Source organism: Typopeltis vanoorti, chromosome 9, assembly GCF_054136105.1.
Source record: "Typopeltis vanoorti isolate ZY-2024b chromosome 9, IOZ_Tvanoo_1.0, whole genome shotgun sequence".
NCBI lineage: Eukaryota > Metazoa > Arthropoda > Arachnida > Uropygi > Thelyphonidae > Typopeltis > Typopeltis vanoorti.
In genome coordinates this window covers 30,277,484-30,290,127 of record NC_143557.1, presented here as the reverse complement: position 1 = coordinate 30,290,127, position 12,644 = coordinate 30,277,484, and the positions used below count along the sequence as shown (strand labels likewise).

The following is a 12,644-nucleotide window of genomic DNA, read 5'->3' as shown; positions in this document are numbered from 1 at the left end:
AGACACCAATCGCACTTCCAGTAATACAAAAGCCCAGTTAATGGATAAAATTAAAACAGTTTTTGCGGCCCTTCCCAGGGAGACTGTAGCATCAGCTTGTTCGAGGTTCCGAAGCAGAATTGAAGCTGTGATCGATGCTAATGGTGGTTATTTTGAGTAAATCTTGTTGATAGTATTGTAATTAACTCTGCCTGTAATGTTTTTTTGTCAATTCATTAAATTTAATAGATACAAAGAAGATTTTCTTTTTCCTTACGAAACTGTCAAATTTATCCCGAACACCCTGTATATACACACACACACATACACTAATTTCTGAAATTAAATGGGTGAGTGAGAGAGAGAGAAAGTGTATCTCTTACAATTTTCTTTATATAAATAATTGTGTCTGTATAGTTAAATGAGTTTCAATAGTTTGGGAAAAACTAGAATTGTGTTCAAATTAGATGAATATACAAAAATCTAGCACTTTGCAAGAGTATATCATCCAGGTGGTGACTTTGCGGAAATGGAAGAACCAACAGCTTATACTGGAATTGTGATGAATGAAGTAGAGGTAACTAGTCTATTACAGAACCTCAATGTCAATACATCTGTGGGATTGGATGGTATACCAGCTCGTGTCGTACGTGAAGCGGCCAAAGAATTGTCAGTGCCCTTGACCATTTTGTTTAATTTGAGCCTCAGGACTGGGTCAGTCTCAAGGGGGTGGAAAGAGGGGAAAATAGTTCCACTGCACAAAGGTGGTTCCAAGGCTGCTGTTGAAAATTACCGGCCAATCAGCATAACAGGAATCATTATCAAGGTCTTAGAGAAAATAGTCAAGAGGAAAATACAAGATTGGATAGAAGAAAATGGGATACTGTATCGCGGACAGCATGGTTTTGTGAAGGGTAGGTCATGCCTCAGTAACTTGCTCACGTATTATAACACAGTGACGGCTGAACTGGATAAGGGTAATGGGTTTACAGTGATTCTACTGGACTTTGCTAAGGCCTTTGACAGGATACCACATGGAATTCTAATCAGTAAATTGCAGCATATGGGAATGGACATAGGGTTGGTGAGATGGATAGGAGGGTGGTTGACGGAGAGATATCAGAGAGTGGTTTACTCAGGAGTAGAGTCCACAAGACGGCCTGTGACTAGTGGTGTACCACAAGGATCTGTTCTTGGACCACTGCTGTTTAATTTGTTCATAAATGATATAGGAAAGGATCTGAGAGGAACAGTTCATTTGTTTGCGGATGATGCGAAGTTGGGTAGGTCAATAGTGAATGCAGATGACGTCAAAATTTTGCAGGATGATTTGGATAGATTGGAGGTCTGGACTAGGGAGAATGGATGTCAATTTAATGTGGCAAAATGTAAGGTTATGCATTTTGGTGTGAAAAGATTGGAGGCAGTTTACTGCATTGGTGGAACCGTGCTCCAGGAAATTGATGAGGCACGAGATTTAGGAGTGTTGGTGGATAAGGAATTGAAATTTAGGGGACACATTGCAAAAGTGGCCAAATCAGCTCATCAAATCACTTGGTTGCTGAAGAATACGTTGACAAGCAGAGACAAGCAGGTTATTGTTCCTCTGTATCGAGCCTTGATAAGACCTCATCTCGACTACTGTGCCCAGATTTGGTCACCTAGGTTTCTTCTTGATGGGGAGGAGGTGGAGAGGATCCAGAGGCGAGTGACCAAGATGATAGCAGGTCTGTGGAATGAACCGTATGAGAACAGGTTGAGGATTTGTGGGTTGCAAAAATTGGTTGATAGGCGGAGGAGGGGAGATATGATTGAGACATTCAAATTACTGAAGGGTTTCTATAAAATTAATTCAGAAGATATTTTTGAGAGAGAACAGGGCTGGTTGTGGGAGGACTAGGGGACATCCATGGAAACTGGGCAAAAGTGTGGTTAGTAAAGGTGTTAGAGCTGGGTTCTTTACTTTTAGAGTAGTGAATGAGTGGAATGCGCTCCCTGAGTCTGTGGTGTATGCTGTGACAGTGAATGAGATTAAGGCGAGGTATGATAGATACTGTATGAATGTCGAATAGCTGTGATGAAAATGATTTGGGGCCTCCCTCGATGAGTCTAATGACTCCCTGGAGTTGCTCGTGATAATAATAATAATAATAATATATTGGTAAAGAAACCAGAAATACTTAGATGCTCATGGTACAAACCTAACCTTGTAATTTAAACTACATGGATTTTTATAGATGTGGACAATTAAAAACAAAGATATCAGTCAACAAAATAGTTTGTTTCTCAGATTTTACAGTAGGAATATTTTGTTTCTTCTCTCTTGATGAAACGAGGAAAGGATAACTGAACAACTTTTCAACTGAAAATTCAGAGTAACAATTGAAATTAATTTCTATCTGCTCTGGTTTGTCTACCCTGGAAGAAATATGAGTGTTGAATGTAGTTCTGTGATCAATCAATGCAATGTCATTCTTGGCCTATTTTTTCCCTTATTCAATGTTTACATATGTAGAGTTGAACTAATTATTCATTAGTTGAGCTCTTCATCTTGTTTTACAGTTTAAACTAAATGAATTAGTATTTATAATTCACAAATACAGATCTGTGTGCATAGCATTGCAAAAAATCTAGTTCTCACACCCTTGCTAACTACTCTTATTCTATTTCCAGAGATGACCCCCCCCATCCTTGTTCTGCCCCTCTGCCTCAATCTTATATAAGCCTTTCAGTAACTATGTTTCCATTATATATCCCCTCTTTCTTTCTATCAACCAATTTTTACAACTTATAAATCCTCAATATATCATCATAAGCAACATTCCACAGAAAACTCACCACTGGATCATCACTGTCTCATCCCAAGCAGTCCAGGTGATCAAAACCTGAACACAGTAAATCCAGATGTGGCTATGATAACCACCTTATCTCTGCTTATTAGGTTATTTTCAATAACCAAGTAAATCAAGTGAACCTTTGGCTACATTAGCAATATGCCCTCTGAACTTCAACTCTGTCTACCAAAATCCCTAGCTTCATCAGTATCTTTTAGTAGACTCAATGAATGTAGTACACAACCCAAAATGTACAACTACACTTTTTCATTTCCACATTACACTGTCGATCATTATCTTTTATCCATACTACCAGCCTATTTAAATCATCCTGCAAGCCTACATAACCTTAACTATTATGCAACCTAATTTTATATCATCAGCAAACACATATTTCCCTCCAGATAATTTTTTGCATCATTTATGTATAAATTAAACAGTAATGGTCCAAGCACAGAAACTTGCAGCACACTGCTCTGTAGTCACCTGCTTCCTCCTCCTAACTTTTGCTCTATCTATAAATTTCATATTTCCATATAAGAGTAGTCAAAAATGTCATACCTTATTACTAAAATGCTCTAGATTAGAGACAGATGTTGAAAATTTTTTCGCTTGGTTATACTATAAATTAAAGATGCCAAGAAATCATATTCTTGGTTTCAGTTTCATTCCTTTATCCAAGTGCGTGAAGTAACTTCACGACTGGGCTATATGGAAATATGACTTCTACATTACATTCTACATATATGACTTCTACTTTAACCTTAGTACCACTTCTGGATCTGACTCCCACTGATGAGACCTCAATAAAGGTTGAAACTGGTCTGGGTAGTGGCCCTTCCCATAATGCATAGCATTATACATGTCCATAAGGATATGTGCATTGAATTATTGGATATTAAGGCAATTGATGTGAAGTCATTTACAAGTTTTAAAATTCAATACAGTTTTAAAAAACACCATGATATATATATTTTTTTATTTTCATAACAAGCATAGTATGCTTACTCCTCAGCATGAAAATTGCTCTTTTGCCCATTATCTTCTGTTTTCTTTTCCACATTCTTTTGTTGTTCTGATTGCTGTTCATTTAATCCAAGCTTTGTACTATTGCATCCAGCCATAACCACTGAAGAAATTGTAATAGTATGCTCTGGTAACTCATATGTCACTGGTTCAACAAAGTGTTCTAATTCTAATTGTATAAAAAAAATAAATAAATGCAAATTAAAAACTTATTTTGAATATGTAATAGAACAGAGTTATAAAATTCTGGAATAATAATGAGTTAATAAACTTAGAATATCATTTCAAGTAGCAAACACCAACATTTATCATTCTGATGGGAAAATCCCTAATCATAATATTTTCATAGCTTTCTTTGCAATGTTAGGATACACATTTTCGATGTTTAACCAAAATTCATTGCATACACAAAACTGAGGACCTACAAGGTAGAGACTACACCAAAGAACTAAATAGCAAACATTGCATACTGATAATAATAAATTTAGTTTAATCCTTTATCCAAGTGTGAGCAAACATAGTTTGCACCTGAAAATATCAAGTTGCCTGGTGTTGCACTACCTTACCCCAGTCCTGAAGATATTTTCAGGTGCAAACTTTGTTTGCTCACACTTGGATAAAGGATTAAACTAAATTTATTATAGTCTAACCAAGTGAAAAATAAACTTTCAACATCTTTCTCTAAATCCAGAGTAATTTAATAAAAAGGCAGCACACCTTTTGGCAACTCCTATAGGTAAAGATGACCTCCCCCTTGCTTCTGCCTGGTATTTCCACTTCTGGGCCTGGCTCTCAATGAAGAGACCTCAATAAAAGTCGAAACTAGTCTGGGTAGTGGCCTTTCCCTTAACGCATAACATTATACATATCCACAAGGAGATGTGTTTTGCATTATGGGAGATACTGAGATAGGAGTGATGTTATCTTGGTCCACCTTTGCTACGAGTTGCCTTACCCCCAGTCCTGAAGATATTTTCTGGCGCAAACTTTGTTTGCTTACACTTGGATAAAGGATTAAACTAAATTTATTATAGTCTAACCAAGTGAAAAATAAACTTTCAACATTGCATAGTGATGTCTCACTCTGTTTAAAAAGGAAGACATTTAACCAGTGTATACTTCCAGTCATCACATATGGTTGTGAAACTTGGTCTCTAACAAATAAACTAGCACCTACTCAAAGAAAAATGGAGATGCTGATGCTAGGCATCACATTAAAAGATAAGTGAAAACCCTGGATAAAAAGCCAGACTCGTATCACTGACATCATTCTTCACGACTGACAAGCAACTAAAATGGAAATGGGCTGGACATCTATCCATAAGAGAAGATGAGCGATGGCCCACTAATGAACTGGATTCCAAAAGAAAGGAAACGAGGCTGAGGACATCCTAAGAGAAGGTAGAATGATGAATTGTCAAATTTTGTTGGGAAAAATTGGTCAACCATTGCCAAGAACAGAGAAAGGCGAAAGGAAATGAAGGAGCCCTTCTTCGTCCAGCAGTGGACAGAAAATTGCTGAAAAGAAGAAGCATAGTGGCTACAATTTTGCCATGCACAAGCACATATGTCTGATCACATACCAGTCTCATGTCATTTCAGGCAAGTCCATTTTGCATACTACAGTACATTTATCATCAGAATGGTTTTGTGGACAATGCACTGTGGTTTCCTATTCCCATTTACAATATGGAATGGCACCAAAATATACTTATTTTATTCTAAAACTCATGGAGCTCAATAAGACACCCTCACATTAACTCTGACTTCTACGGAATCTTGGTTGGAAAACACTGCTTCCTAGACTGAGTTTTTGTCATTTAACAGATTGCATTATGGACAATGATACTATGACATTATATGAAAAGAATACAGTGATGTATATATTATCCGAGTGTCAATAAATGAGTACCTTAAAGGATCAAATTAAATTTTAAAAACCTTTAAACCTAGTCCAGTGATTCAATACCAGTGTCAAGAAGTTCCCAGCACAGTGGCCTATCTTTTCATGTGTTATGTGTATATACACAAAAAAATGCAACTTTTAGCAAAGTGCACAAACACGTTATTTTCGTGTTTTTAACACAAAAGTTCAACTGGAGCATTTTGAGTGTATTTAAGTTATTTCATTATATAGAGCATAATTTAATGGGCGATTGATGGAGAACAGTATTTCGACATTATGCCAATAGAGGGTGCTCAGATTGAACAAATGTTGGATTTTTTATTAATTTGCATATCGCCCAATTAACTTCTTATTTGCACAGTTTGATAGTTAGCACTGCCGTATAGCTACAGAAAAATCAACATAGCGATATAAACAATTCCTAGTGAATAATAGCCCATACGTTTGCATTGTCAGCTGTACTACAAGAGTGTGTGGTAAAACCGAGTGACAATTTCAACTCTTCACTTTTTTTTTAATGCGATTTGTTGTGTCAACTTCCATCCTTGTGTTAAAAGTGCTACAGTTAAACTAATTGCAATAATTCTTTCTTTTAAGGTTACATGGTGATCAGCACTCCTTATACACTTATACAGCTTGGTTCCTTATACATTTGTATTCTTCCGATGATGACCTCGATACAGGGGTCGAAATGTCAAGTTTTATTTTGTTAGTAATTAATAAAATAATTTGTTCAACACGTGCATTTTTGTGTCCCTAAATTTACAAATATGAGTATATTGCAATAAGTTCAAAGACATGAAGATGAAGGAAAACTTGCTTAAGCTTTTGATATCAAATATGTCAAATGCAATATTATTCTGTTTTGATACAGTTTTGATCTTAATCTGAAAATAAAATAAAACTGCAATGAGTCTTCTAACTCCATAGAGACACCCGTTGCAATAATAATAACAGGCTCATACTACCCTAAAACCCTACTTTCGAAAACAGCCAGTGATGTGATTTTTTACTTTTGCGGCAGATGTGTTTATGCCTGTATTACCAACCAGGAAATATTTTGTTCATACTGTCAAGAAATAAGAAGTTTCAATTCAATCATTACTACTTTTTTTATGTTGTTCAGTCTTGTATTTATTCAATTAAGATTTTGATATGATTTAATTGCAATTATTAAAAAGCCAATGCAAACTCAAACAAAGTATACCAGAAGAATAGCATGTAGTCTATGTAATATATTTTCACAGCATCATAAATATTAAAACAATTGCTGAAATCATTTTTGATACCAAATAAATTTAATTGCACAGATATCTGGAGATATTCAATCTGCATTTTCTCCTCATCTATTCCTCTGAGATCAAAGCACTGTGTTTTTGCTGGCCTGGCTGACGAAGTGCATACCCACTCTCCAACCAAAAGGTTGCATGAAGCTGCTGAATGGATGGACTACACTTTGTGATTGGGCATTTTGAGTTTTTGCAGGGAGGAAAAAGAGCAAAATACTCAACCACCAAAGTGGTTGAGTATTTTGCTTTGGTGAATGCAATGTAGTAATTATTGGCATTAGTGAAACCTGATTCTCAAAGTCAGATGTTGTAACTGGAATCGAGTACAAGGGATGTAATATTTTTAGGAAAGACAAAAGAGGTGAGGGAATACTACTGATGATTAAAGCAGATGACTTGAGTCTGGTTAGGATAGAAACACATGAAAACAATAATAGTAATAATGTCCTGGATAACATCGAGGTTGAGGCTATATGGTGTGAAGTGGAAGCTAACAGGATGAAATACATAGTGGGGTGTTGCTACAGACCTGAAGCATTAGTTGCTGGAGAGTAAGAAATACACTGCCAAATTCCTCTAATGAGTACTAAAGAAGTAATTATTATAGGTGACTTAAATTATCCAAATATTGATTGGTTAGCAGAGAAAATGCTTGATAAAATTGAAGAATTTATTGAGCTGTTGTGTGACAACTTTCTAAAGCAGAATGTGAAAAATCAACTCGAGAACAAAGGGCATTAGATTTGATCATAGCATCAGAAAGGGTCTGTTCTGTGTTCACTATGTGGAATAGCATGTATCAGTGTATATATATACACACACACACACACACACACACACACACACACACACACACACACACACACACACTGATATACATGTATCAGATATATCAGTATAGCATGATCACTGTCACCAGATGGTGACAGTGATCATGCTATACTGATGTGGGCAGTAGCCAACTATAGTTCCAATCAGGACATTCTGAACTACACATCTGAAAAGTATGATAAACTCAGGAGAATACTATCTTTGGTACCATGGTATCAAATACTGAATGAGAATCTGAGAGGATCAAGAAGCTGTGGAAAAGTTATAAGATTCTGATTAACAGTAGAAATAAGTGGGATTGGGATGAAGATCTATAAACTTCTGAATGGAGTTACAGATATTTTTTGTTATATGGAAGGTGGGAGAATCCGTGGAATATTTTCGTTTAATGGGAGTTAGAGTTTAGGGGAGGCATTCATGGAAGTTAAGTTTGTTCACAATTGAAAAGGGCTAGATTTTCTCTTACAGAGCAGTGAATGAATAAAACAGTTCGCCTCGGTTGAAGTGGCAAATGCATCTAGTGTGAATATGAGTTGGGTGATGTATAGCCTTCTTCAATGAGACTTTGGCTTCCTGGAGGTCTCAAATAATAATAATACTATTTAAAGTAAAGAGCCAATAGGCTTCATTTCGGTGATGTAAAACATTATTTAAATTAAGGGGATATTAAATCCCACATTGTTTTAAAACCGAATAAGAAACTCAAAGATCAGAATCAAAGAGTTTCATGCCGAATATAGTAACTATAAACGTATCAGCGACTACTAGCGTAAGCTAAAGCACGTAGTACAAACTGGGGCAACTCGTTGCAAAGGTGGAGAAACCCATCTCCTAGGAGATGTATTGTTACACCCTGATACCTTCACTATGTGGAATTTTCAGTTATCATGGTGTAACATGAAGAGAAAATAAAATAAAACCCTGTATAAGAGTTAATACATAAATTATTCAAAGAAAGAAAAATATTCTTGCATCCAAGTAAAATATATAACAAAAAGTGTTTCTTGAACTAAATAATAAAAGAAGAAATATATTACAGTTGTGATATGAAAAAATTAGCTAAGTAAGATAGAAAAGATTAGTCATAAGAAATTGTATGTGAGAGGCTAGTTTTAACACCCGAAATGAGAGATTAAAATATTAAGTAAATTCTTAGAAAATTTTGGAAGGGGATTAATTTGAGGCTAGCAAAAAAGCAAAAGACTATCGCTCAGGGTCAATTCCCAAATTGAGACGTCGTGACGTGTGAGTCATGTGCTCGCTGACCGCAGGATATTTGGCAGCAAAATGCCACCCTAATTGATTGGTGAAGTCGAATCCAGTAAGGGGCAGAGAAAAGAAAAATTACAGAGGGTGCCGGTAGGGATCAAGGTATAAAAGGGTTAGAACCCCCTGCCCCCACGAGGCTTTTTCCCCGGATAGTTTCTTCACAAACTTTTTCGTATAGGTTTTTCACACGTTTTTCCTGAGTGGCGGGGTTGGAGTTAATCTCCGTCCGACACAACAAGGGAACAAAAGTGAGTGGGATTTCGATTCCGTATTCCTATGGTAAGAAACGAATGCCATTTAGCTAAAGGAAAGAAGGTATTGTCTGTGTGTTTCATCATCTAGTGACAACAACAAAAAGAGGTAATCTATAAAGAAGTCACCACGTGGCGAGTTTTACAGCCATTGTATAGATGATTCTAAGTGTGTCCTTAATTCAAGTACAAAAAGTTAAGATCGCAAAAGCCCAGTTTAATGCCAAAAGAACTTAGGAGTGACAGATTATAGAGGAGTTCATCCCAGGATAGTACAATCGGAAAAACGGTAGAGGCCAATATAGAAAACCCAAGTCAAAAGGTACTGTAAAAATCTCATGTTAATTGAAATCGTAGGTAATTGTAATCATTGTTCTATTACTGAACAGTTGAAGAGACTAAGGAAAATTATACTAGGACTATAGTACATGACTGATTGTAATGAGAGTATGCTTGTTAATATTAATTATATAACTATTCAAGTGTCCTGAAATTTATGCACGTGTATTGTAACTTATAGGAAAGTTTTAAATGTCAAAGTTATGTATTAGCACAGTGAAAGGATAGTTTAATCTACATAGTTTTAGATAGTTAAATAGAGTGAATTGATCACATATGTCCATGTGCTACAGCATATAGCGTATTCAGACTAATATAGGGTTAACTAAAGTGTTAATTAGATCTGGGATTATACATATGATTGTATGTGTTGAATTTGTTATGGCGGCATGATTGCAATACCCATATAGGATCTTAGCCAAATACATGTGATTAGCTAATGTTATTTTGTAAACGTTTTCTTGGTATTGAATTGAGTTATATATATTAGAAATTGAATTGTACCATGCTAATGAGTTTAATAAACCTTTGTTCACTGATAATACAGTTGTGTGAAATTGCTGCCCAATGCACCACTTGAAAACGTACGAATCTAATCACGCGGGAGGGGAGAATATTTAGATGAGTTATGAGATAAAGTGTCATGACTGCAATATTGTCTCACATTCAGACATATTTTGGTAATTGCTCCTTGTTTTTGTATTTAATATCTCAAACTAAATGTCCTAAAAGGCACAGTATAATATAAATATTAGGGACACTAAGGGGAGAAATAGCTTAAATATTTGTATTTTGGGTAATATCTCGTACATAGATGAAAGTTGGATAAAGATAAGTAGAATTTCACTTGTAAGGATAATTTTTAGAAGAATAATCATAAATTGGGACACAGCAGTATGATGTTATACATTATGGTGGGAGGTCACTACCCAGACTAGTTTCAATCTTTATTGAGATCTCATCAGTGAGTAGCTAGACCAAAGTATAATACTAAGGGTACCTCCCACCATAATGTATAACATCATACATCTCCTAGGAGATGGGTTTTACATTATGGAAAATACTAAGAAGAGCGATCAGAACTTTCTCCACCTTTGCAACGAGTTGCCCTAGTTTGTACTACGTACTTGAACTACGTGCTTTAGCTTACGCTAGTAGTCGACAATATGTTTATAGTTACTATATTCGGAATGAAACTCTTTGACTCGGATCTTTGAGTTTCTTATTCAGTTTTAAAACAATGTGGGATTTAATATCCCCTTAATTTAAATAATGTTTTACATCACCGAAATGAAGCTTATTGACTCTTTACTTGAAATAATTTATGGGTGCACCTTTTTTTTTGACAACTTGTATAGCAGAATATATATAAGTTCTTTTCGCTATACCCTTAGTATTATACTTTGGTCTAGCTACTCACTGATGAGATCTCAATAAAGATCGAAACCGTCTGGGTAGTAACCTCCCACCATAATGTATAACATCATACATCTCCTAGGAGATGGGTTTTACATTATGGAAAATACTAAGAATAGCAATCAGAACTTTCTCCACCTTTGTAACGAGTTGCCCTAGTTTGTACTATGTACTTGAACTACGTGCTTTAGCTTACGCTAGTAGTCGACAATATGTTTATAGTTACTATATTTGGCACGAAACTCTTTGAGTTTCTTATTCGGTTTTAAAACAATGTGGGATTTAATACCCCTTAATTTAAATAATAATAATAATACGATATTGTTATTATTTACTGACTATTATTGTTTACTATTATTACATTATACCTCCATGTATAACTCCCTTTTCCTTTTAAGTTCATTTTTATTCTGTGGGATATCTGAGCTTTAATAGATATCCTACACCAAATTTTTTTTCACACAACTTCAGACTTCCCATAAGCATTGCCAGTTTTACTAGGAGATGAAATTCATCTCCCACACCTAAAGACAATCACACAAATAGCCTGTTGGTTGGAGAGTGGATATGCTAATCACTTGACTAACCAGGCTGTATACATATACTGAGGCGTTGTTGGTTATTCATAACTGTGATCACAATATAAAAAACACTAAAAGAAAAAATATATATAAATAAATTTTATTTATAAATAAACAAAAATCTGGTCTGGAAACCCTATTCTAAAAGACCAAAAACATGGTACTTTTTCAAACCATTTTGCACAGTAAGCTGGTGATCTCACACCAGGCAATCAAATTAATTTCCCACCTAAAGAATTTGAACCTGCAACCACAATGCTAGCCACTCAGCTAATCAGGCTGGCAAAGTTTAGAAACAAACATTCATATTGGAAGTTTTTTTTGTTTTTTCCACTTGGTTATACAAGAAATTATACACTTAGTTAATCCTTTATCCAAGTGTAAGCAAGCAAAGTTTGCACCTAAAATATTATCAGGATAGGGGCAACTCGTGGGAAAGGTGGTATATAACTTCACATCACTTGCCTTAATATCTCATAATGCAAAGCACATATTCTTATGGACATGTATGATTCTAAGGCAAGTGATGTAAAGTTATACTACCATTGCCATGAGTTGCCCCTGATAATACTTCTGGTGCAAAATTTGTTTGCTTACACTTGGATAAAGGATTAACTAAGTATATAAAAACATTTGTATTGAATTTCTACATTCATAGTAATCTATATGGCAAGTCAGGACTGGTAGACCATGCTCTGGATATTCCTTCACACAGGATTAAAGGAAAGAAGATATCTATGCTACACAGAAGTCTGAGAGTTTTTGTTTATTTTTAATCAATATCAGCTATGCGTCACTTCTCCAACTCCAATCAGTATGGATGCATTAACTTGCCAAAGATCTGGAAGATGGCCATTCTAAGATCAAATATCCTAACTTATTCAAACTAACTTTATGGTTATCCATTCCTAATGTGCCTTGTT

The 12,644-nt window shown here is 35.5% G+C and overlaps 1 protein-coding gene across 1 annotated transcript in view; it reads right to left on the bottom strand.

The window, feature by feature from the left end:
• Positions 1 to 12,644, bottom strand: part of vito (nucleolar protein viriato) — a 137,578-nt gene that overhangs the window by 9,256 nt on the left and 115,678 nt on the right. The window contains exon 4 of the mRNA XM_090398251.1: positions 3,822 to 4,008. Within this exon, the coding sequence (XP_090254377.1) occupies positions 3,822 to 4,008 (187 nt within the window). The remainder of the gene's footprint in view (positions 1 to 3,821; positions 4,009 to 12,644) is intronic.